General features: G+C 38.2%; 1 protein-coding gene and 1 long non-coding RNA gene across 9 annotated transcripts in view; one reads left to right on the forward strand and one right to left on the reverse strand.

Annotated features, from left to right (window-relative positions):
• Positions 1 to 207: 207 nt before the first annotated feature.
• Positions 208 to 2932, reverse strand: LOC115351929. 2 transcript variants are annotated; one of them, XR_003926954.2, is made up of 2 exons: positions 2660 to 2932; positions 208 to 2493 (listed from the first exon to the last, which is right to left on the reverse strand). It is a non-coding gene; the product is annotated as an uncharacterized LOC115351929 (long non-coding RNA). The 2 variants fall into 2 exon arrangements; XR_003926952.1 differs by having other exon boundaries at positions 2582 to 2932.
• CEP162 (centrosomal protein 162) overlaps positions 2932 to 24053 on the forward strand; it is a 49257-nt gene continuing 28135 nt past the window's right edge. For 2 of the 7 annotated variants that reach the window (XM_030039292.2, XM_030039312.2), the window contains exons 1-11: positions 3040 to 3228; positions 4217 to 4302; positions 5162 to 5252; positions 10305 to 10443; positions 14014 to 14124; positions 16204 to 16353; positions 19004 to 19156; positions 19427 to 19613; positions 20610 to 20662; positions 22797 to 22912; positions 23885 to 23915. In XM_030039292.2, the coding sequence (XP_029895152.1) occupies positions 5193 to 5252; positions 10305 to 10443; positions 14014 to 14124; positions 16204 to 16353; positions 19004 to 19156; positions 19427 to 19613; positions 20610 to 20662; positions 22797 to 22912; positions 23885 to 23915 (1000 nt within the window). In that variant the 5' untranslated portion in view covers positions 3040 to 3228; positions 4217 to 4302; positions 5162 to 5192. The other 5 variants (XM_030039308.1, XM_030039322.2, XM_030039301.2 and 2 more) reach the window with 5 other exon arrangements.

A 24053-nucleotide genomic window follows, 5' to 3' on the forward strand; every position in this document is an offset into this window, starting at 1 on the left:
CGGAACAAAATAAGACCTGCAGTGAAACGAAAGTGAAAGTATTAAAAATTATCTTTTAAACTGAAATTATAGTTAGGTGAACTATAACTAATCCTAATTTAACGATGACAGACTACCATTTTCTCTCACACAAAATACAGTTCCACATAATTTTTCCATTTTCTGTGCAACTTGTACTTTTATGGAAGGCTCGTCCTTTTTCTGATGTGTATACTGGAAAGGGGTTTTATTGCATAGTCATGTAAGGAAGTATTATCACAGTGGGCATGCACAGAGAATGCAGTTTTAACTTCTTAATTCACCAGTGTTTGTTTGCTTTTCATTCAGTATGAAACTGTTAACCTTTAAAAAAACATAATCAAGAATATGGCTAAATATTTGTTATCATAATCTCATATTTCACATATTTGCAAGTTCAGTACTGAAATACTATCTAATGCAATGCCTCAGCCAAAGTGGATGTGGCAGACGTTTTGTTTCTTTTTTTTATTTGATGTCTTTTTCCCCATTGACATTTATGGATTATACGAATCTGAAATGAGATGAGCAAAACCAAAAGTATGGATATTTTATCCCTTTTAATTTCACCATTAATTGTTTGAAATTATTACTCTAATACATGAAGCCTTATATTTTAGCAACCTGGAGAAAAAAAATGTGTTAAGTGTACACATGCCACACATTTAAATGAGAAGCCAATGACTACAGCAGCAAAATCTGGTTTCACAGAAGTCAACAAAGGCTTCCCACCCATGTCAGCAGAGCCAGAATTTTACCTTATAATTTGGGGCTCTGTCCAGCAGGATCTATTTCAGAATTTGTGACCGCCTTTCTGCTTTATTAGCATTGCCGCCCAAATTGCCACGTTCCTGGCTGAAATTCATGGCTAGCCCTGCTCTCCGTTTTTTAAGCTCCACTGTCAAGAGCTCTTGAGAAAACTGCTCCAACTGGTTGGCATTAGAAGGAAATGAAAATCTTTCAAGTGGCTATTGTGCATGTTATTTGAATGCACTGGATGACATTTCAACACCAGGCAATGCCTCCTCTCCACCACAGTCATCAAGAGTGGTTTGGGTTTTTTTTCCTTCCCATATGGGCACTGAGGTTTCCAACAGCATTGATCACTCCGCACATTTTTCTATACTTTGTACAAGCCTCTTTGAACATATTTCTGCAAACAGAAAGGCTTCAATGTGCAACAGTTTTTTAGCAGCTTGCAGGATTGAGCCCTTGATGTGATTATTTGATTATATATGAAGTAACTCTCATGATCAATGAATGATGTCACAGCTATTGCTTTGAAGTTAACAGCAAAATTTGCATTGGCTTAAATCTGAGCAGGATCAAGGCATGCAGCATCAGACCGACATCCCTTAATTTCCATATTTCTCTTTAAATGCTCATGCCTCGCTCCATGCTTTTTCATGAGATGAGAGAAAAGAGCAAACGCTGGAAACTGATGTTTTCACCAGCAGTAGGCTGTCACGCTTAACAAATTGTTCTAGTATATTAGTTTATGTGGGCATCCTGTCCTTGATCAGCTCCCACATTTCCCATAGACAGCAGCAGAAGTTGAGCACAAAGACGAAATGAATGACCCATACTTTGCAAATGAAAATATAATACTCCATCTGCAGACAAAAGGTCTGATTGAAAGAAGCACTGCAGCACCTTTAGCAAAGTAATTCCTATAGACTTGGGTGGAAAATACAGAGCCTGCATTTCTTTGCTTTGATGAATTTAAACTGTAATTTATACTTGCATAAAAAAATCTGGGATACATAAAGGCCATATTGGAAGCACGGTCTTTATCTCTCAAGCTAACAGGAAATGAGAGACAGTAATAGGATTTTAACTAGTTTCTCACTTGCGATGAGTATCCAACACTTGCCGAAGAAAACTTTCTTTCAAAATCTTTTCATTCCAAGTCTGCCCAACAGAGAATCAAAACGTGTGTGTGCGCGAACAACGTTCATTTGTATTCTTAAGTGAGCTTGTTTTATTTTGCCATTTACTAAATGCTGGCGTAAAAATTCCTAAAGCAACGTGACTCTCACAACAAACACAACTGACAGACCCTAGCTGGAGAGCACATGCAAGCACAGACTGCAATTGTTCTGTGGTTATTTGAGAGACAGTGGTCAGGGAAACAGGGGTCATTAATTTCTCCGCATTATTTTAAACATTTCCAGAGATGTGCTAAAATGCGTTAAAAGCACAGCAGCCGACATCTGAGGCTGAAATGTTAGAAAAGCTTTAGAAGAGGATTTCTGGGTAAGAGCGATAAGGGATGAGTTTGGTTTTGACCTTTGCATTAGGGGAAGCGATTAACTCTTTCCATCTTGCTTTTCCAGAAGATCAGCTAGCTGAAGGACTCCCGGAGAAGCGCTTCCCTCAGAAACGTGAGGAAGAGACCTCGGCTGCAGGTGGCAACGCAGGCTTCCCGAACAGGAGCAGGGGTGGTCCTCTGCGCCGGCCTCGCATCGCCACCGGCTGGAGAAATAAACCGAATTCTGTTGTAATCCCCCCGCTTTACCCCGCGCAGCTCCTACAGAGCAGGGGACAGAAACAGCGCGACAACCTCAGCAGAACCGACAGCGGGCCGGGGAAGGGGACGACGGGCCGGGCCGGGCCGGGCCACCAACGCCGCGTCCCGTACCTCCGCTGCCGCCCAGCGGGCCCCGAGCCCGTCCCTGAGGAGGAGTGGGGGACGGGACGGGACGGGACGGAGCAGCCCCCGGGGCCGGCAGCGGCCTCCCCCCGCCCCGCTGGCAGCCCCGGCGGCAGGTGCGGGGGGGGTCGGGCCTCGCCGGCCGCCGCGTTATCCCGGCGCGACCTCCCCCTCACGGCGCTACGCCCCTCTCCCCCCGCCGCCCGTATGCGCGCCGCTCCCCAACCCCCGCGCGCCGCCCTCTCACTCCACGCACGCCCGACTTCCGCCTCCACCCGCGACGCCCCTCCCTCCCGACCGGACCGGACCGGGCCGAGGGGAGGTGACCTTTGCCACGGTAGTAATGGGCGCCGGACCCTCGTTGTCCCCCGTCACGTGTCTTCCACCCGCGTCGCCGGCGGGGGGGAGAGGAAAGCCGGTGGATTGGGGGGAGTCACGTGACGCGCCGCCCCGCGGTCAGTTTTGGCGGGCGGTACGGTGGCCGGGAGGGTTTCCTAGGCAACCGCGCCGCCGGCGAGGCAGGCGGCCATGACGGAGAGGGGCCCGACGCGGGCCAGGTACGCTGCCGGCGCCCCGAGGCGGGGCAGCGGGCGGGCCGCCCGCCCTCAGGGCAGCGCTCGGCTCTGAGCCGCTTCCTCCCCGGTCCCCCGCCGCTCTCTGGAGCGTCCCCTCGGGCCGCGGAGCCGAGCCCCACCCGCCGGCTCGGCCTGGCGGTGCCCTGTCGGGGGCTGCTCTTCTCCCTCCCTCCTTCCTCCCGGCCGGCCGCTCGTCTCCGGCCGGAGGAGAGCCGGGGAGTCGCGGCTGGGGCTGGGAGGAGCGCGGCCCGCCGGCCCCAGGGCTGCTGCTGCTGCCCGGCCGCCGCCTGTGCCAGCTCGGCGTCTGCTTTAGGAGAAGCTGGAGGAGGACCGGGTGACGGCTGGTCCTAGCGCTGGGGTGGTGAAAAGATTACCTGAAATGTGTTAGGCTGTAGAAGCTTTCCTTCAGCCCTGTGGTTTAGCCATACCTTCCCAAAACTTTGGCTTTCCGCACTGTGTTATAGCAAATACCCCAGCAAGTGACTTTTATGTACAGAGTCATTTGCAAGCCTCCAGTTCTAAAGGTATGGCTGTATTTGATAAGGGTAATGTTTGTCTGTAATCTTCTGTTATGGAAATTGTCCGACATATTTGTTGTCCTTTTGAAAAATAAAGTTTTATACGGTTAGTTTTTATAAAAGCTGTAATTATAAGGTAGACAGAAGTACAGGTGATGTCAGAAGAATCAGTTTGTTTTTCTGGTAAGGCTGGAGTTAAGTATTCTCTGCTTGCTGAAGTAGTTGGCACAGCTAGTAAACTGTTAAAGCACCTAATGTTTAGCATCCAGTGTTCTTTGATGTAAAAGTATAAAAGGACACTGGATTACGTGTGTCATGAGAGGTAACATTCTTAATCTTCTTACTGTGTTTTCAGAGATATTGTCCAAGTGCTTACATAAGGATATCTTACTCAATTCAAAGTCTGGGCAGTCCGCTATAACTTGTTTTCTTTTTTTTTTAAACTGCCAAAGCCAAAGTGTCGGGTGGTCTATGGATGAATAAGGAGTGAAAGCAGGAAGCAGTTGTCACAACTCGCCTGTCAAAATCAATTTACTAGGTAGGTAACAGTCCTGTGTACTGAGACGGCTCCATATTGGGAGAAGTTTTATTTAATGGTAAGACCATTTCTGCAAATGTTTAGCCCTTTTACGTTTACATAGCACTTCTCAGCCAGGAAGATGCTAGGGTAGTTTAATGCTGCTATACGTATGCAATTTTGAAGGTAGCCGTATGCGTTGAGCAGTGGGATATACAAAAGCTTTGTAGCGTTTTGGGGGGGGGGGCATATTTTATACCTGAGAAGTCAACGCAGACTTTTGGGAATGGGAGAGGGGCAAGTGCCTTTGGCTTTCTGTGTCAGGACAGATCAAACCAAATGTCATCCTCTAATCTTAAAAGACTTCCATGTTTTTATTGTTTACTGAGTCCGAAGCACAGCAGAGACTATGAAACAAAACTTATAATGCTAGATGTCTCCAGTTTTGGAGAAGAAACATAGAAAGGAGTTAAAAGCCCTTAACATGGATGGGAAGTATTACTGCAGCGGATTCTTGTTTGATCATTGACAAAATGCTTAATTGTGTGTAGCTAAGAGAGCTGTCTTTTGAAGAAAAATGTAAAGATGGTGAAGAGACTCATATGTTATTTATCCCTCAAAGTTTAAATGCTGAAACTGTTGTTTTGGAAATGAGTATTTTGATCATAAGGAATTTGGGTAATCCAGGTATGTTTGCATTGATTGTCTCGTTCAGTAAATAATTTCGATTAGGGGCGGGAGGAATGAAATTTGGCATCTCTCTCGAGATTTTTTTTTTTGCTTATAGCTCTCTAGAAAGCAGCAAATCACTAGGCACTTCTAATTTTAGAATGCTTTTAATTAACTTTATTTTCATTTTAAATCTTCATTTTTAAACTAGTTGTTTGGAAGGTAACATCCAGTTGCAGATTATGGCTCATCGATTTTCAAAAGAAGAATTAGATGAGCAGTTTGAAGAGTTTCTGAAAGAGGTATGTTTCAGAGCAAGGTCACATCTCTTTTCCCTATTAAAATACAGGGTGAAAATTGAGTATGGAATAATGTGAAATGGAAGGTGCAGCTGTGCTTTTATCACATAATTGACATAGCTGTCTTAGGTGTGGGTCTTTTGCAAAGTCTTAACTTCATTGCTAAACTTAATTCATACTATTTTGCTATATTGAAATCAAGAGAACAGTTTTGTGATTAACTAAACTTTGTCACTGCTAGGCTGTATCTTCAGAAAGCCCTTGCTTCTTGATTTTTGTTTCAATTTGATTGTGTGTATTATTTAGTAGCAGAAGCTTCAGTTTGATATATAATTGAAAATGAGATAAAAAACTTTTCCTGGATGTAGGCACAAGCTATTTTTTAAGAATTTCCTTATTTTTCTGTGCAATACCTAATTTCACTGAATTCTATTTAAAAATTCTTGTATTAATCCTAACAAAATGAAGTATGTTGTAGTGATTAGAAGATTTTAATTCAATTCCTTTTATTCCTCATGGTGCTCGATGATTTTGAGTACAGGCAAAATCATACAAGTCTTATGAGTTTTGACTTAAGCTAACCATTATCAGACATGGTCAAAATGCCCTAACTTGGTATGTTTTTTTCACTGCAAATAGACCTGTAATTTCAGAATTTGTGTGTCTGATAGACCAGAGGGCAGCGTGGTTACCCTAAGGTGTAAATACCGCATACATAAGGACTTTACTAGATTCTGTTACTGGCTATAAGTGTCGCTGATCATGGCAGAGAATATTCTTGGGGTCTCTTTGTTATATGTAATGTATGCTTAAAGTTTTTTGATGTAGAGGCTGTGCTACAATTTGATTACTTGTGAAAAATGTAGGTACTAGGTTATATAAAAATTGCACTTTGTACTGTGTAGTAAAGATCTGTAGTAACCAGAAGCTTCTTTTCAAGAAGATTTTAGCTTTTCCAGGTAGGTCTGTAACTCTGCCTTGACCATGCAGCTTGTGAGGTATTTTTACAGATACAGAGTAAATGTAACTTCACTGAGCAGTACTAAATTGAGAGAATAGAAAACCAAAATGCCATCTGAAATGTACGATTCACAAATAACTTAAATTTGATGATGTAATTGAGTTAAAATTCTTGAATTCACTGAAATTACTAGTAAAAATAGAAAATTAGGCTCTGTATTTCTGTCAGAAGTTCTTTACTTGTTATGAAGGGAGTTGCTCTGGGGAAGAGAAACAGGTTTATTCTTTTATTTATTTTGTACATCTGTCAAAACTCTGCATACGATTGCTTCTAGTATTTTGTTCCTCATTTGACATGCTGTCCTTGCTCCTCAGCTGTTGCCCACATTGAGAATGCTCAAGTTAGAAAAAAGTCAAAATAGCTGTATTGAATTACTCTTAAGTGGTATTTGGCGTGTTCCAGAGAACATAACTTTTAACAACTCATGTCTTGCTTTGAAACGATAAAAACAATTAAAACTGTATGTAAGGTGTTTAAGCTTGCTTAAATACATATACTGCCAGTCCAGTCATTAAAAATATGCATTGTTTTGTTTTGCCAGCTAGATACAGACCTAAACAACAATGACATTATCTACTCCCTTACTTTATATGCAGGCATCTTTTGTTATGTCCCTCCCTTTGCTTATGTTTTTTATAAAGTGTGCAGCCTTTTATTGTTAGAAAGATGAGAAACTGGTGTGCTCCATTGTTTGAAATTGCTGTGTAGGTGATGTTTGTGTTGAGAGTGTAACAGTGGGGGAGGGAATAGCACTGTTTCTTAGTAGTTTGAGGAAGGCTTAATATTGTTTAAGCAAATCTTTCAGAAAAGAAATGGAGCAAGATGTTTTTTTTTCCTTTTAAATAACTCATAGTTAGTGAAACTGCCTTTATTGGGAGGGTTATATGTATGTTAGCGATTAAAACATACAAAGTTAAAAGCAAGACAGTATATACAGTTGGATGATGCAGGTCTAATAGGATTAAACTAAGTCTTTTGGCATATGCACTGAACTTTAAAAGCTATCAGTGAAGAGGTTTTTCTATCCTTTTATCATTAAACAGAAGGAAACACAATGTGCATTAACAATTACTGCATGTAGGATAGGTCTTTTAACAATTCCTCTGCCTGGTCACGCTTATTCCCAACCCCTTGCCAGAACAGCCTGTTGTCATCCATGATTCTTCTCTTCCTCCTCCATTGTCTGTGTGCCTGTGATCCTTCCACTCCCCACCACCAATATCTTGCTTTAGTGTGCTTCCCCTATTGTCACTTTAATTTCCCTTAAGCATCATCTGTCATATTGCTATAGCTCCTAGGTTTTCAGAGTGTTGGCTGTGAAGTTCCCTTGGGACATGCAATGTGAGGAGCTCTTTCTAATACACAGTGCTTCAATTAACTGCTTTTTTTTGATGACACTTCAAGCAAAGCAAAGTTATGAAAAAGCCATTGTCTCCTTCTAGTCTTCTAGGTTGACTTTTGTTCTACTTGATATTCATGGACAGCTGAGAAGGAAGACTTTCAAATGGAAAGGCTACACCATCTTTATTAGAAAATCTGTAGTATAGCACCTGTAACACTACACATTAAACCATGTTTGAAAAACATTTTTAATTTTTATTAAAAGATCAGATATATTAAAATATTATTTTGTACTAAAAATATAATTCGGAGTAGACTTGTTTCATTGAAAAAGACTTGTTTTGTAAAATAATTAGGATAACTGGTCACGAAAGTCCGAGTGTTTCAGATCCAATTCTGTATGACCTATTTACTTAAGTTCCTTCATGTGTATAGGAGGTGGTAAGCTGATTATGTGCCATGTAGTTGTCCCAGTTCTTAAAACTGACTCTTTGGGCTTTTATTTAAGTTGAGATTAAACAACTGACACTTCTTTTTTTTTTTTTTTTTTTTTTTTTTTCCTGTGTCTGTGCTCCTGAAAGGCTGACAGGCTATTTACAGAGGAGGGGAAGGAAGAAATCAGTGCCACTTAGTGGCACTGAAAAGCCATTACTGGTCCAAAAAGTTGATTGACTAATTTATTTACTTTTTTTCAAAGGAAGAAAAAAATCTGTAAGTTTCACTGTTGAGACAACTGACATGTTGGGAAAAATGCACTAGTATTTTTGTGTCAGCATTTCTTTCCCAGCTGCTGCAACTTTACTGTCTGCAGTTGACAAGATGGCTGGACATAGAAAGTTTCCAGAACTTGAGAACAACCTGTGGGAGTTTCAGTTTCTTTAGTTACAATACTCTAAGGAGTACAAGCATCATTGAAGTTCTGCTTGCAGAGTAGAGGGTACTGTTAGTCGTAAAAGAAACAGCAAGCGATAACAGAGCTTGCATCAAGCACCTGTTAGTACTTCTAGCTAGCAGGAGGCAGTCTGACCTTTGGGGACAATGGCACTAGTACTTGTGTTGTGACTCGTGTAAGGAAGTTGTTATTTATAGGACATTTATTAAGAATGTAAAGCTGGTTTGTTCTATGTCACTGAGCCAACTTAAAGAAATTGCAATACATCCTGTTGTCTAGCAGTTTCATAATTTATTAAAATTGTGTTTTATTAAAGTGCAAGGCTCAGAGCACTTAGATTTTCTTTCTGAGACTGTATGACAGGCATTTAGTTTTCTCAAGTGAAACTGTAAGCTCTAAAGATGTTATTCGTCAGTGATATTTATACGAATATTATTTTTTTTATAATTATTTTTTTCTTAAATGGTAGTTTTGGATAATTGGCATTTGATTTATGGATGTTCTTGTTGGGCCCATATAAATTGAAGCGTTAGATATGTAGTAAAGGTAGGCTTTTATGGTAGTGCTTTTTATGCAATAGGAATCAGGCAGTGGAGTGCAGAGGCTTGTTTTAATAAAATACCCTCTTGTGTTTTACATATTAAGTACTCACAGTCCTGTTGCCTCTAGTATTCTGTTTATATTATCACATTTTCTTATTTGTGACTATTACAAAAGTGAAGCTTTTGAAATTTTTCCATATGATGCATTTCATATGTGAATTCTTTGTTTCTTACACTTTATGGCTTTTGCTAACTCTGTTCACAGTGTTCTTTAAGACACTTCAGGACAATTGGTTTCAACAATTATGGCTAAAACATTAGATAAAAATAAAAAGTATGTCATTGCCCTTAACCCCATGTTTACTGAGTTTAAGTACAAAGAATACATAGCACATAAGATTGCATAGCACATAAGATTGCAGTGCGCTAGCTTAATGAATATATATCCTTGTTCAATGTCTGGAAATCTAATTGTGGCTCTGAGCCTGCTGTAAGCCACAAAGAGCTTTATTAAAGGAAAAGAGCAGAGATTAGTTGTTTGGTTTTTTTTCAAAAAAAGCAGCATCACTTAAAAAAAAAGTGATGCTGTCTTATGAAGTGTCTGTAGGTCTTTTCCTTCCCATTACTCTTCAGTAACTTAAATTCATAGGATGTTCATACTCATAGACTTTTTTTCTCCATTGATTTAAGCCATCAGTCAAAATCGGCATGGGTGACTAACACATATGAAAGCTTAATACACACAGTTGGGTAGGAATGGCTCTGGCATTTCTATTAATTTCCATGAACACAAAGTATAAAATTAATTTCTGAAATCTGATTTGCTGGCAGCTAGAATGTTGCTTGCGAAGGTTTATTTTTAGAATATGGTGTTGTTCACGTACAAAGGAAGGCTAAGGCAAAACTGTTTCTGCTCTACTTCATTCTCTTCAGGGATGTAGTCAGGATTTTGGTTCTTATATGTTGTAACTAACTGAAAAAGAGCTGATTATGCTGTTTATATGAACATTTACTCTACTAAGCAGTTAACTTTTAACATATCCAGATTCTGGCAGTGGGGTTGTTATAATATACAGTATTATGCCACATGAATATTGTTATTGTTTCTTACTCAACTTTGTCATGCATATACAAAAAAGGCAGACAGTGGGGAGTAAAGAGAGGCATCTGAACTCAGAAGTCCAGAACTGAGTGGCTGAAAGACATTTAGCACTGTGAAAATGTAAAGCTGTCTTTAATCTTGTATGCAATTGACTCAGTCTCTTTCAGATGATTCACTTGGAAATTCAAAGAAAAAATCCAGCATTCTTGAGACATTGGGACAGCCCAGGAAAAAAGAAATGAAGAAAAAGGATTCAGTGCCGTGGTGGATATCTGAGGAAGATTCGGATGATGGTGGTAAATAATGTAGTTTTGCAAATTTTTGGCCACAGGGGGTCAGGCTAGTTCTTTCTCGTACTTCATGTAGGCCTGGTTTCAGATTAAGTTGATGCCACTGAAGTGCTTTAGAACATTACAATGCAAGTTTGTAAAGTATAAAACTCAAATGTAATTGTATTTTTTTAAAAGGGATCGTATTCAAGCTGTAAGCAAGCTTTCTACTGTTTTTTCCTGTAGCTTTCAAGTTATTAAAACTTGTAAAGAGTAAACAGTATAAATAGTAAGATAATTAGAAAAAGTAGCGTATGAATTGTGCTGAAATATTTGTAGGTGTGTTTTGTAACCAACCTGTTCCTTATACGGACTTTTTATAGATTTCTGTTTTCAAAACTGGAGAGGAAAAAGACAAATTTGTCTGATCTTACAACATTTGTAATAGGTTGGGGAACCACAGAAAAACTTTTCAACAGCAGCTGGTTCAAAGATGTCTGTCTGTCAGTATTCTCAACATTTTCCTTGCCAAGAACCATGGCTTAAGGGGAAAAGGGCTGTGATGACGTGATTGCTAGTTCAATATTGACTTGGTCACATAGTTCTGAAAGAAAATATATTATTGTTTGCAAGCTTTCCACCTCTAGTTTTCCATTTCTTCATTGTTTTATTTTTCAGTAGTAAAGCCTACGAGTAGTTAGTTTCCACAGGGTGATTGCCTCTTGTTCTTGTAGTAATTGGTGGCTTCTTATTTTCATGATTTTTGTAACTTACAAATGGAGCTTAACAGCAAGTTCCAGAAATCAGTTTTTCATATGACAGAGTTAAGATACTGCTGGTAGTCTCCAATTTTAAGCATAGCTCTTTCTGTCAGTGTTGTCATAGTTAGGAGTCAAATCTTAGTTAACAGTTGTGCCATTTAGGCATAACCCTAATAGGTGTCGTCTGGACTGCTTATCTGTCTCTGGCCTTTTAAGATGTTGCTGGAAAACTCAGATGGATATGAGAGAGTTCCTATCAGGTAGTTATGAGATATTATTATTTCCTTGCCACTTTTCAAAAAATAGAAGGACAGAGTGTTCTTGCTGGGTAAAGTGTGAGAATTAAGCGGTTAGCATGACCTCCTTTTTCTACATACTATCAAAGAAAATTTTCAGGTGACTTTAGAAGTTCAGCATTCTTCCATGGTTTTTCTGAGATGCTTGAGGCAACCCATAAAGCACTTTGATGCTTCTCATGCTGCTTAAACCAAAAAGCACTGGAACAGGTACTTGAAAGGCAGGGTGATGACAAGTTTTAGAGAACAATGCTTGTATAGGTTAAGTACAATGCAAAGCAGAATCAGAAGAATTAATGTGATTGTATCAAGTTGTTCCCATCCAAACCAATTCTACCACTTTTAGTTTTTAAATTAAGAATATCTTATCAGCAGTGTAGTTTAACCAGAGGTAATGCTATTAGAGCTGAAACATGCTTGATCTTCAGTTTATTGAGGTATAAAATAAAAAGAGAGTTCTGGTAAACTTTTTGAGGTATCTTTTAAAAAAAGCTTCTCCTTTAACAGGAAAATATTCAGAAGGTGAACCTACTCAGTTTTGCCGGTTTTGCAAAAGAAGCTATCTTGTTCATATTCATACTCTTGATGAGGGGCTGGATTATTTCGGCAGGAGTTGAACGTAATCTGTGTATAATGCTTTTTGAACCAAAGGTCCAACATGTGTTGGCAGTTGGACATAGTAAAACTGAGAATACAAGAACATGGGGCAAATATGCTAGATCTGTGCACTGAATTCTTCCCCAAGCACCATTTTTGCCAGCCAGATTTAGTTTTATTTCATCTACATCTCTGTCATCACTCTCTGCATAGAATTCTGTGCTTGCGGGACACACACAGTAAGCCATGTGCCACCTAGTACTTTAATATTGGCAAGCAGAGAGGCCTTTAAGTTTTACCAGAGGGCTTTCCAGGTTCTGTCTTGGCAAGAAGAGGATAGCTGTGTGGCATGAAGCAGAGCTCTTTGTTGTATCATCCCATGAGGAAAGGGCTGTATTTGTCACACTGGACACTTGCAAATGGTAGCAGTTGTATTAACATATGCTGTGATAGATTAGGAACTGCGCAGCACAGAAGCAATCTGTACTATGATGAATGCCATTCTGCTAACTAAAGTCTAGTTGTAGGGCAATTAACTTGGAGACAGAAGAGAGCCATTTGCAGAGGCCAACTTGGCCGCCTTCAGTATAAACTGAGTTTTCCTCTGCAGCTGCAAAAGTAGGTAACTTTTATGTGGCTATAACTGAGAATGATGAATCCCACACATAAAGGGGGATTTACACACTACAAAGTATGCTATGATTTTAGTTCATGTAGATATACTTGCAGTGTTTTAAAATGGCAGGTCAGGTGACTGTAAGGAATTCAGTGTGGATAGGCTTCTAGAACTGCTCCTTTTTTCCTGTGTGTGTCTCTGTTTGTCTTGCATGCTTACAAGTACTTTGTCAAATAGATTTTTGCCAGATCTAATATTCTTCAGCAGTTGTATGTTGTGTAGTAAGTTGCTCAGATGTATTAATAATGGATGAAGGCACAGCAGCATTGCAATATAAGTTACTGCATGGAATGACTGAGAAGATGATGATTTAGATTTGTTGCTTTTTATAAGGTTATTAAATGTGCCCTACATAGCAAAATAATTGTCCTGCGGAAAAAAATAATAATATTGCTGTGATGATAATAAATACGGAGATAAGCTGAATTTAATTTCTGAAAAGCGTAATGTTGGCATGCTTTGAAATTTTGTGGAGATCCTTGTGTGTTCTTCTAGGCTTGAACCTCCACACCAGTTGCAGACAGGACTTTGTTAACAGGCTGTCAGCTAATAGAATTATTATTTTTTAAGTGTTTTGTCATCATTAATCAAACTTATGTAAATGTATAAATCTTACCTCTACCTACAGTGTGGCACCACATTACAAATACGGTCTCCATATGTATGAGTTGATGTGTTTGGGTGGCACTGTGTAGAGATATTGTTACGTTAACAAAGTCTGGCTAATTAGCTTGACTAACACATCAAGCTGATAAGTTGTTTCCAGTTTGAGGTTTTCATTTTGCATTACTTTGGTATCTATATCATGCTTTCTTGAAAGACGCAGAGAGATGACTGGAAGACTAAATATATGCTATACATGTATTTGTTGTCTGATTGTTTTTTCCAAGGCATCTTGTTACAGGAGTGCCAGGAAATAGGTAGAGATTTAAACTAATAGCCTGTTTTCACTTGGTTTTGTAAATTAATGGTAAACAGTGTAGACCATTTCTGCTCATTTGGCTGAGAAGTATAAAGTACATTTTAAAATAACTCAACTTGTTATTCAAGGCATGTTTGAACTCTTTGTTCTTCAGCTTTAAACTGAAATGTGCAAATTGTGATTCAAAATATTGTCTTCCCTATTTGACGGCTTAAAGACCTACCTCTAACTCATGTCCTTTCTACTTGCTTTTGTCATTTAAATGATGAAAAGAAATTGGTTAATAAGAATTCCTGTCCTGTCTTGCTTGCCTGTCTGTTCTTGCTGTTTGTCTTACTTTTCAAGATTTTCAAACAAGATTTGTTAAACTGAGAAAAGAGAAGAAACTGATGGAAAGCCATGCTGAAATAGTGGAAAATAGTGAACAAAAGAGTCCCCATTCAGATTCCCAGTCTGGTATTTGATTAAATAGGTTTTGTTATATTTATTCAATATCAGCTTTGTATTACTAGTGCATTTCCTGTAGAAAATCCTTTGCAAATCATCCATTTGATGTGTTGTCACTGAAAGCAAGCTGCCACTTACTTCATTTGTCATTTCCAGAGGAAACTAATAACGGTGTGAACTTTTGCTCACTTGTTGTTCCATCATACATCACTACCTGTAGTGATGTAGTAGGACAGACAGTATTGAATGTAAGTCAGTGTGTGTAGGGGAATAACTTTGCAAATCTAAACAAAAATCAGTATGTTTAGTAAACAGAAAAATCTCTTACGCTTTCTGTATTTCATACTCAAGAAATATTAATATTCACTGTTCTACTCATTTAATTTCAAAGACTGCAGTCAGATAAGTATTCTAATTATTTTCTATTGATGTGATTCTTTTCCCTCTGCTGACCAGTAGGCTGCTCTGTGCATGCTGCCCCCTGGAATGGAAACAGTACAGTTGGTGTAATAATGACAAACTAAGTTGTTTAATCTGCAGGATTATTTTAGTCAGCGTAACTTCAGATTCAGCTTTTTATGTGAAGTCACTTTTTATGCTATCTGAAGAGAAACTCCTAATTAAGAGTTAAAAACATTGATCCATTAAATACTTTGTGTATATGACAATAGCCATTAAGTGGTATGTACTAGTTTAAATGTGGCTTTGGTGTTAACTTCAAGCAGATCAATAATATTTTGGAGAGTCATGACAAAGAAATATTTGGCACTTGGTCTTTAGATCATGTTGGTGATCTACTATGTAGCCTATAGAACATTTCCCTATGTTAGTTTTCTAGAGTGTATATGCTGCCCTGTTTTCATAAGTTTCATTTGCATAGAATAGCTATAAAGCATCTCGGTCTGGGAGATAAACACTAAAACTGAATCTGTTTCTCAAATTAGGCTTAATATTTGAAATATAAGCAATAGGAGGACTTTGGTAGTTGTTTCAAATTACTGTTTTAAAAGGCATCAGCTGTTTGTATAATTTACAATGGAAGGCATGCTGTCAACACTTTTAGTTTTGCAGTAAATGTGGGAGAATATAAATCTAGAGAAGTGATGCCTCACTAGTGGACTTGGACATGAGTTGAGGGAATAAAGGACCCATGCACTGTATCAGAATGGATTTCATACCATTTCTCTTTTGCAATGCACCTGCCATACGCTCACCAGCTTCTTTTAGTCATCTTGGATGTTTCTGCGTTGTGTTAGCTTCTGGTCACATACCCCATAGTCCCTTTTCTAGATAGCAGAAGTACTTGGCCTGATCCCCTAGACTACTCTTGCTCTTTTTTTGTGTCCACGTAAATTCAAAACACCTGTAACTATGAGTTTTCTCTGAATTAGCCAATTTAGAAGCCCCCTCCACCCTGACAATTTGAACAAGGAAAAGTCTAATACAGTGCATCTGGCTAACCTAAGGTATATAAAGTGTGCAGTGTGACTATCAGCTAAGTATCATGAGAGAGCAGAGCTTTCAGCATAGGTACTGTTATCTAAAACTTAATTCTACTAATGTGAGTGGAAGGTGTTTGGTTGTATTTGCTGCTAAGCAAGTCCTCACAAGGGTTTCAGCAAACAACCTGCAGTTCTTGTACCTGACAGTGATAAAACAGTAGTAATTCACATTTATGTACCTATGTTTTTCCACTTTTCTGTGAACCGATCTAGATGCTTTCTTTCAAAAGTTGTACAAAACTTCTTTTATTGTTGAAGTAGTTTTACTAGTTTTCTTTGTTTTCTGGTAATATATTGAGCTCCTAGGACAGTGTATTTGAATGCAAGGTATACGTGGAGCAAGAAGGAATTTGTCTTTTTTAAAATAAAAAAAAAAAAGAGGGGAAAAAAGAGTTTTATTCTCAGAAGTTATAAGTATTAACTTTAATTTTTAGTTATAGCTGGAAAACTATAGATAATTCAGTCTACAAGAAACTGAACTGCATTACTTTCAGAAGTGTCAATTTGCAATCTCACATCTTATTTTTCTCTTTATTCCCTGTCCATTATGTATAAAAACTTATAAATGTTTGTGTACACTTAAAAGTAGTTGCCCCTAAAGCTTCCTTCAGTGCATCTCGCAGCAAGGCTTTGTCTAAATTCAAAATGCTGGAAAAATTTCATAAAAACAAGAGAGATTTGAACTTAAACAAAGAAGAAGGAAGCCTCGCTTCTGACAGTCCAGACAATTCTGAGGGTAACAAATTTACTGTATTTTATATGATATTAAAAAGGTAAAATGGCTCAATTCTGACAGTCCTGGACAGATTAAGGAGAAAAGAAGTTACTTTTTAAATGGATGTTTGTCATTGTCTGTATGTTTGTATCCTTTGTATTTATGTTTTTAAACTTTTCTCTGCGAGTGTGGTGGATAGAAATATTTTTCTAAGTGAAACTCAGGTTCTTATTTTAATTAATTTCAAGGGCAGGACTTTAAAAAAGAATACTGTATATCATTAGCCTTACAAAATATTGCATGTGAAGATATGAGTAGTGAAATCTTTGGAGTTCAAGAAAACTGCTTCAAGAAGTTTTTATGAAAAGTAACAAACACCCCCCTAAAAAATAAATCACTCTTGCAAGACCCACAGAAATCAGTAAGACTGTTCAAACAGCCAAAAAACACAGTGAAAAGAGACTTTGAAATCCATCCAAGTTGATATTTTTTCCAAGTTTAACAGGTTTCTCAGAGTTCAGATTGTGTAGGACAAGTAAAAAAAGGCATTCTTGCCTTCATTAGAAATGGTAGTATCCCCTGTAATCTGGGATGTGTGTCTGGGAATTGGGAGTGGTGGAGTTGCAAAACTCAATGGCTGCAAAGCAGTATTTGATTTTCAGATTACTATGGGAGGTGCTTTTTTAAAAAAGCTCTGGTCTGGTTTGAACTGGCAAAATACTTAAAAAATATTTGATAGCTTACATAAATCCTGCAAGATCAGTGTAAAGTCTGTGAGAAAGTTCATTGAGTTTGAGATGATTTAAATAAAACAACTCAGGAAAATGTTTTTTTCTAAAATCTTGTTCTGTTATCTTTGAGCCTACTAACATATTCTCACTGAAAAATAGGGTCTTGGAGGTCTGGTGAGATTATGGCTAATCTAAAGCTCTGCAAAAATTTTGTGACCCAGCTGCAGACAGACTTCTGTTTGCAGTCCTGATAACTAGAACTGAGCACCATCTGGATAAATTACTCTAAATTACTGCACTTAGCTACCAGAGAAAAGGACTATTCATGCTTTTTACTTCTGTTCAGCACTTTGAGCTTTTCATTTTATACTTTTCAATGTAGTAGGCATTAACTTTGTATATACATGTGGAGCTTGACCTTTAGGCAATGTCTCTGACATTTATTTGTTGCATGCAAGGCAAGTCAGTCAGAGCTCGGTATTGGGGACGGAGCTGAAGTTAGATACAGGAATGTGGAAGTCATTTCCAGGATGTAGAATCTTATACACTTAGCCTCCCAATAAAATGCGCAAGGGGACTTTGTAATTGAAGTCAAGAAAAAAAAAAAAACAACTGTTCTACTTCTTAACAGAGAGGCTCTTGTAATCAGAATGCAGGTGCTAAGGGCTGCCCAGTAGGGAAGGAAAAGGTGTTCAGACTTCTACTTTCCCCACCCCGCCTCACCCTGGGTACATCTTCAGTACCGAAGGGAGAGGATTCTCCATTGTCATGATCTAGGCAAGTATAACATTTCTTAAAAGGAACTTGGCTGGACCTGTATAGAGGACAGAGTAACAGCCCAGAGTTGAAGTGCTTGATCAGCACGTGAGAGACTGGTTTAGTGTTCTTGATCTGAGGGGTCATTGATGTACGCATCTCCTGCAGTCCCCTGCCAGCAGGAAATGGGCTGTTGTCATTGACTTCACCCCTCCTGGTATTTTCAGTACCAGGACACAACTACAGTCCAAACATCATTTGGCCAGACAGAACAAAAAATTCTGAGTTTATTTTACCAACTGGAGATTCATGTTGGAAAAGATGGACACGGTTTCTGTTCCCTTCTGTGAGAACTGTTAAATCATTTCATATGTCGTTGGATAAAATGCATATGCAGCTTTTCTCCTAGCTCTTCTCCTAAGAAAACCTCTGAAGAATCTAAGTATAAATGTGCGTGTGTGTTAAGGGCAGGTAGAAGGAACTTGGTACTGCTTTTTAACTAGTAATGTACTGCAATATTTGGCTTTTAGTTTTCCATGAGGAAGTGGATAAGGCAGCATTCTGTCTGAGAGTAGAATTCACACATAAGGTTGGTAAGATGATATTGAACCCTCACAACAATGAAAAAACAGTAAGGAGAGCAACTGCATGTTGTAGTTGCATAAACATACTGAATAGAAGCACTGGGTGTTCATCAGTGACCTTTGGCTACTAGTTTTTTCCTTAAAGCATTTAATTCGCAACAAATGAAAAGGAGCTGCTGGGCCAATGGCTACAGTTTTCAATAGTCTGTGGGTAGTAGATCAAACAAAATTAATAGGCTTTTAACAAAGAAATATTAATTTCTGTACAGGATTTGTGTGTGTGATTGTCCTCCATAAGTAATGGTTACAGTAAGTCAATTTTTACAGTTGTTATATTTGCCCCATGCTGAACTATAGGTTTGTGTGCAAATGTGAAGAATGGGAAGAAAATGTCTATAATAGACTAATTAATTGTAATTAAACAAGGTTTACATATCTCATATTAGAAACTGAAGTTAGATGAATGTGACTTGTGAGACTGGGTATCTTTGCAGTTGCAACATGAGCTTAAAATTGGTGGCTCTGGAAAATGACTAAAAGACTGAAGTGTAACACAAATAGCTTTTAGATAAGTCAAGAATATTGCAACTTTTTTCCTAGGAATGCTTGGAGCCAATGGAAGCTTTGTCAAGATACAGAACGCTTCACAGCCCGTGGGGGAAACTGATGAGAATACGCATGTGGAAAAAATGCAGCTTCAGAAAAGTAATGGGGTTGCTGTCTCCTTAAGTAGAGACAGTCTGGAGACAAATGGTGAGAACTGAGAGTGCAGCCATTTTGTGAAGTTATCTAGATCTAAATAAACTATTGTTACAAACTGTTTCCCTTAATTCATTGAAAGTCAGGATTCTTCACTTCTGTCAGCTGCATCTCGTGAGCTGAAGGCTCCTGGTACTAACTTGTGATTATTCGATACTGTTAATATTTTGTGAGTCTGTCTATAGTTGTTATTAACTATTATGACTATTCTATGTGGATGTACAGCACAGACACAATTAGTTTATTCTTTGTTTTGAAATTTAGATTCAGTTTTAGCTTCTGGGCCTAATCAAAGTATCGTGGGAGTTGGATTGGATACCTTGGAAGAACAAGAAGAAAAAGAGATCTTCTTTGCCAAACTTGAACGAGAAGCTTCCTCTACTATTGATTATTCAAGATTAAATAAAGAGCTGGATTCCAATGATTCTGTATTACTAGCACCATTTGTACGGTAATTTAGAGGGAAGAAAAGTTGTGGACTATATTAGTGGGCATATGTGACTTGGGTATCCGAATACCATGGCCACTGAGATTTTGTGGGACAAGATCCTGTATGATTTCAGTCAATTTTTTGTTTGTTTATTGTGGTTTGTTTGTTTTGTGTTGTTTGGGTTTTTTTGGAAGACAAGGACAGAAGTGAGCTTAATAAATAAAAGAAAGGAATAAGGTGAGAGCATGAGTTGGTGATGAGTGGACATAGCTACACAGTCTTGTACATAATAGTTACAAGTCAATTTAACATTCTGAATTGTAAGGTGTAACTAAATGAAAAGTTAACAGCTGATAATAACAAGGAAGTAGATCAGGAAAGATTCTGTGTCCCCTTAGACATGATGTTACAAATATATCTAGAGGAAAGATACAAAATCTTCAGAGACTAGGGCAATCCATTTACAATCAGTTATGTGAAAATAAGTTCAAACATATGTGAAATGGATGAAGGGGCAATTCAGGATGCTGTTGCCAAAAATGCTGAGTGCAAAGGCAACTTCCAATATGCAAACAGTTGGAGGGTCAGAACTCTTGAGAGGTTTTAGGTAAGGACAAAGCTTTAACTTTACGGGAAAAGGGGACAAAAAGGAGAGGGGGGGTTTTTTGGTTTGTTTTTTTGTTGTTGTTAATGCAGAATGAGAAGGTCAGAACAGGAAGCAAACCTGATGATAATTTCTTTGAGAAGCTAATATAGATGTTGGAGGGAATGCAGAAAGGGAGTAATTTTAAGAGTTAGATTGAGAATTTTAACTATGGACAGTTGTAAAAATTTAAATATTTATTTTAATAATTGCTGACATTTATCCGCCTTTCTTACCTATGATTGATATGATAGACAAATTCAGGTTTTTAATTTTATTGCTAAGTGTAAGAAGTATCAAAGTTTGGAATTGGAGAAAAAGGACTATTTATTTGCTGTCCAAGAAGAGAGTAAAATTTTCATTTTGTTTCTCAGAAATGAAGAAAAGGAAAAAGGAGAAGAGGAATCCTCACATGAAGAGAAATCTGGTAATACCATCTTTCTAAATTGTTAATTTGAATTTTTGTTGTTGTTAGTGTGTGTACACTAAGAATTGTAAGAACCTCATGAAACAGAATAACAGAAATGAAAGCTGTGGATTAGTGCTCCAGTTCAAATGCAAAGTCTTCAGAAAACATCACAGCAGGGTGTCAGAGGATAGCGAAGGATCTTCATGTTTGTAGTGGGATGTAGTTTAAAGATCTGGAAAGAGGAGGTAGTACTACAGCCTCATAGCTTGCTCTGTACTCTGCGTTGCCTTTGGAGCTAGTCAGAAAACTTGACTCTTTCTAGGTTTCAGATTGACAAGACAGTCCAGCATCCTAACTGAACTTTTTTGTTCTGAGTAATATGTAAACCGATTGACTTCTGTTCCCATATCACCCTGAGTGTTGTGGGTAAAGCTTTTATTTATCTGAAAGCTACTGTAATTTCCATATTAATTATTTGCATTTATCTGTAGTCTCACATCGGCCTTTTAGTGTGCCTTTGCATTATGACTGTGCAGCTGGTGTTCAGACAGAGGGTTTCAGAGGTTTGCTTTTGGTTTGTGGTTTTTTGTCTTGAAGTAGATTTTTAATCTATTGTGACCAGCGTCTTAAAGAAAAACAGCAAAAGAAACCCGCAAGCAACTGTCGATCAAAAACTGAAGAAAAAATGACCTTGATGCTGAAATACATCTTAATGTTTGAGTTACTCCAGTGTCTTAACTGTCATCTGTATTTTTGTACTGTCTTTTCATACGTGAGTTTAATCTCTGTAATCTGCAGTATTACTCTTACCTGATTTTTTCCCAAATTTCCATGCTACACTCCTTCTGTCTTGCTTATTTGTCTTTCACTTGTCTTCTCTCTTTATTTCACTCTTCATTGCTAAAATATGATAGAGTGGATTCCTGTAATTTAACCAACATATTGTATTTTCAAATTCATATATTTAGCTGAACTTTTGAGAGGTCCTGTTGTAAGGCTTGAATTTCCCAAATGTAAAGAGGCTGTATTTGTAAACCTTAATCGCAGGAAATCTTTTCTCCTTGCAAGTTTGATTACTCTGTAGATTGCAAGAGATCATGATAGTTGTAGGAGAAATGCTACAACAATTTGGTACTCTTTTTCTGAACAAAATGGTTGAAATTACTTGATTGTTACAGTCAGTTTTATGAAATTGATACTTCTGATTTTTAGGAGAACAGTTTCTATGGAATACCTGGAATGCCTAGTCTGTGTGTTGTGCATGGTTTGGTTTAGTCTTTGCCAAACTGCTATTTCGTGAAATAGCAAACGAAGTAGTGGATAATACATGTACAGCAATGGTATAAGCATTGTGTATGTCTTAAGTCAGTATGAGAAAGCTATTTTCAGCTCATCAGACTTCTCATGGTCCAAACCCAAAGAGAATGCTGAAAGAGTTACTTTTCATAGAGTAGTGTTTACATATGAGTTAGGCTGTGTGTCAGTTGTATTGGTGACAAAACACAGAAAGAACACATTATAAACCAGGGGTTTGCGGTGATTCTAGATTTAAGGTTTACAGATAGTGCAGACACTGAAGCCTGTAACCACAGGAGCTGAGTGGAGGAGATATGGCAACAGGGAATTCCTTGTGGAAGGATCTAGGTAACTGAAGGAAAAACATTTGGCTTGCTTGTAAAATGCATTCTCTGACACACTTGTGTTTTTAAATAATGCTTACTCTTGAGAGTGGCTGTTGGGCCACCAACGCAGGTCAGAGGAAGCAGAATTACAGATTCTGAGCCTAAAACCTGCCGGAATTGTCAAAGTGGATGTACAGAGTAGTTTGTTTACTATGGGGGGAATTGCATCACTTCACCCGTAAGTGAAAGTGATTGAATAAAAGGGGTCAATTCAAATACACCTTGAGGAGACAGAGGTAAAGTATATCTGATCATAAGACAAACTTCACTCAAATTTAGAGATATTAGGTGTGACTTTAACTGTAGTTTTAGTACCAGACCCAGTTTCGAAGCCTTTCTGTTGCCTTTGTGAAAGGAGTAATAGTGGCAGTAGCTCTTAGATAAGAGATTGGGGAAGAGGAAATAGCTTTCCCTTACTACTTTATCTTCCTTGAAGATTCATTCTATTTGATGTCTATTTTACTCTTCAGGCAGCTACAGTGAAGATTTTGAAGAAGAAACAGATGCTAATCCTGCCTTTAAAACTGAGGGAAGTCAGGTGAATCAGAACATCACGTCGGGAGTTGATTTAAGTCCTCAAGAACAGGTATAACTTACTAAATGTTTATATTACTTGCATGAATTGTAAAAGCTCTGCAATATAGAATTGTAAATATAGTAAACCTTTATCTAATAAGTACTAACTGAAAGAAAAGAATATAGTCTTCCTGGGACTATATTGTTCTATTAAGGATATACACTTTCCTGTGATAAATCACTGAAAGGATTAAGTTCTTCACAGGGTTTCCTGCTTACTCCTCCTTTGAATTAAGAACTGTGGATGGGAGTGCATAAATGATGAGCTCTGGTTGGAACCTCAGCCCCAGAATGGGTAGTGATTAATCTCTCTCTTGGAGCTGTTAAGGTGGTGTCTACACCAACAAGTGACACAGACTGAGGGAAGTAGTTCTGTACAGAGAAGCAGCTTGGACAGAGGACCCAAAACCTATGCTGTATGAGCTTTGGGGGTATCACTGTCAAGTAGCTTAGTCAGGTCTTTTGGTGTACTCCAGCCACATGTACTCCACATCAGGTGCATTCCTGGAGCACACGTTCTGATTTGTTTTTTGTTGAAAGGAGTCTATAGAGCACCATGTGTTCATCTATAATAGATAAATGTTTTCTTTAAATTCTTTTTAAGTAAGTTTGTTAGGGTAATATTTCTAATAAATGTTTGAAGAGACCAACTAGAATGGAAGTGTAATGTACTTACTGCTACATTATTTTGTTTCCTTAAATTACAGTATAAGACAACCAGGGAGGTTCAAAAATATTATTCCGTTTTTGCATAGTAGCATTTAGTTCCCAGTCACTTGTGAGAGGGTTTATAGAGTACAGGATGTTAATGACCTTTTGGCATGCTATGGAGAGTTTTAGAGAAGCGCATATTCTTGGAGCACCAAGAACTGCTTAGTTCTAAGAACTGTTCTTAGGTTTTGGACCAACTTTTGAAGTTTTTCCAGATTTTTTTTTTTTTCCTGAAATTCAAAAAGTAATTGTTTTTCTTTATTTTTGTTAGGAAGAAGCAAATGCTGGCATGCTGGCTAAAGGTAAAATATAAACTTTGATAAGTAGGAGAATACTAAATGTAACTTTTTGAAACTTTCTTACCTGATTTTTACTATTTTGATATTTTTCACCTGATTTTATTGTGTTCTACTGAAAGTCTGTTGGACTGAAATGATTAA

Source organism: Aquila chrysaetos, chromosome 2, assembly GCF_900496995.4.
Source record: "Aquila chrysaetos chrysaetos chromosome 2, bAquChr1.4, whole genome shotgun sequence".
Lineage (NCBI taxonomy): Eukaryota > Metazoa > Chordata > Aves > Accipitriformes > Accipitridae > Aquila > Aquila chrysaetos.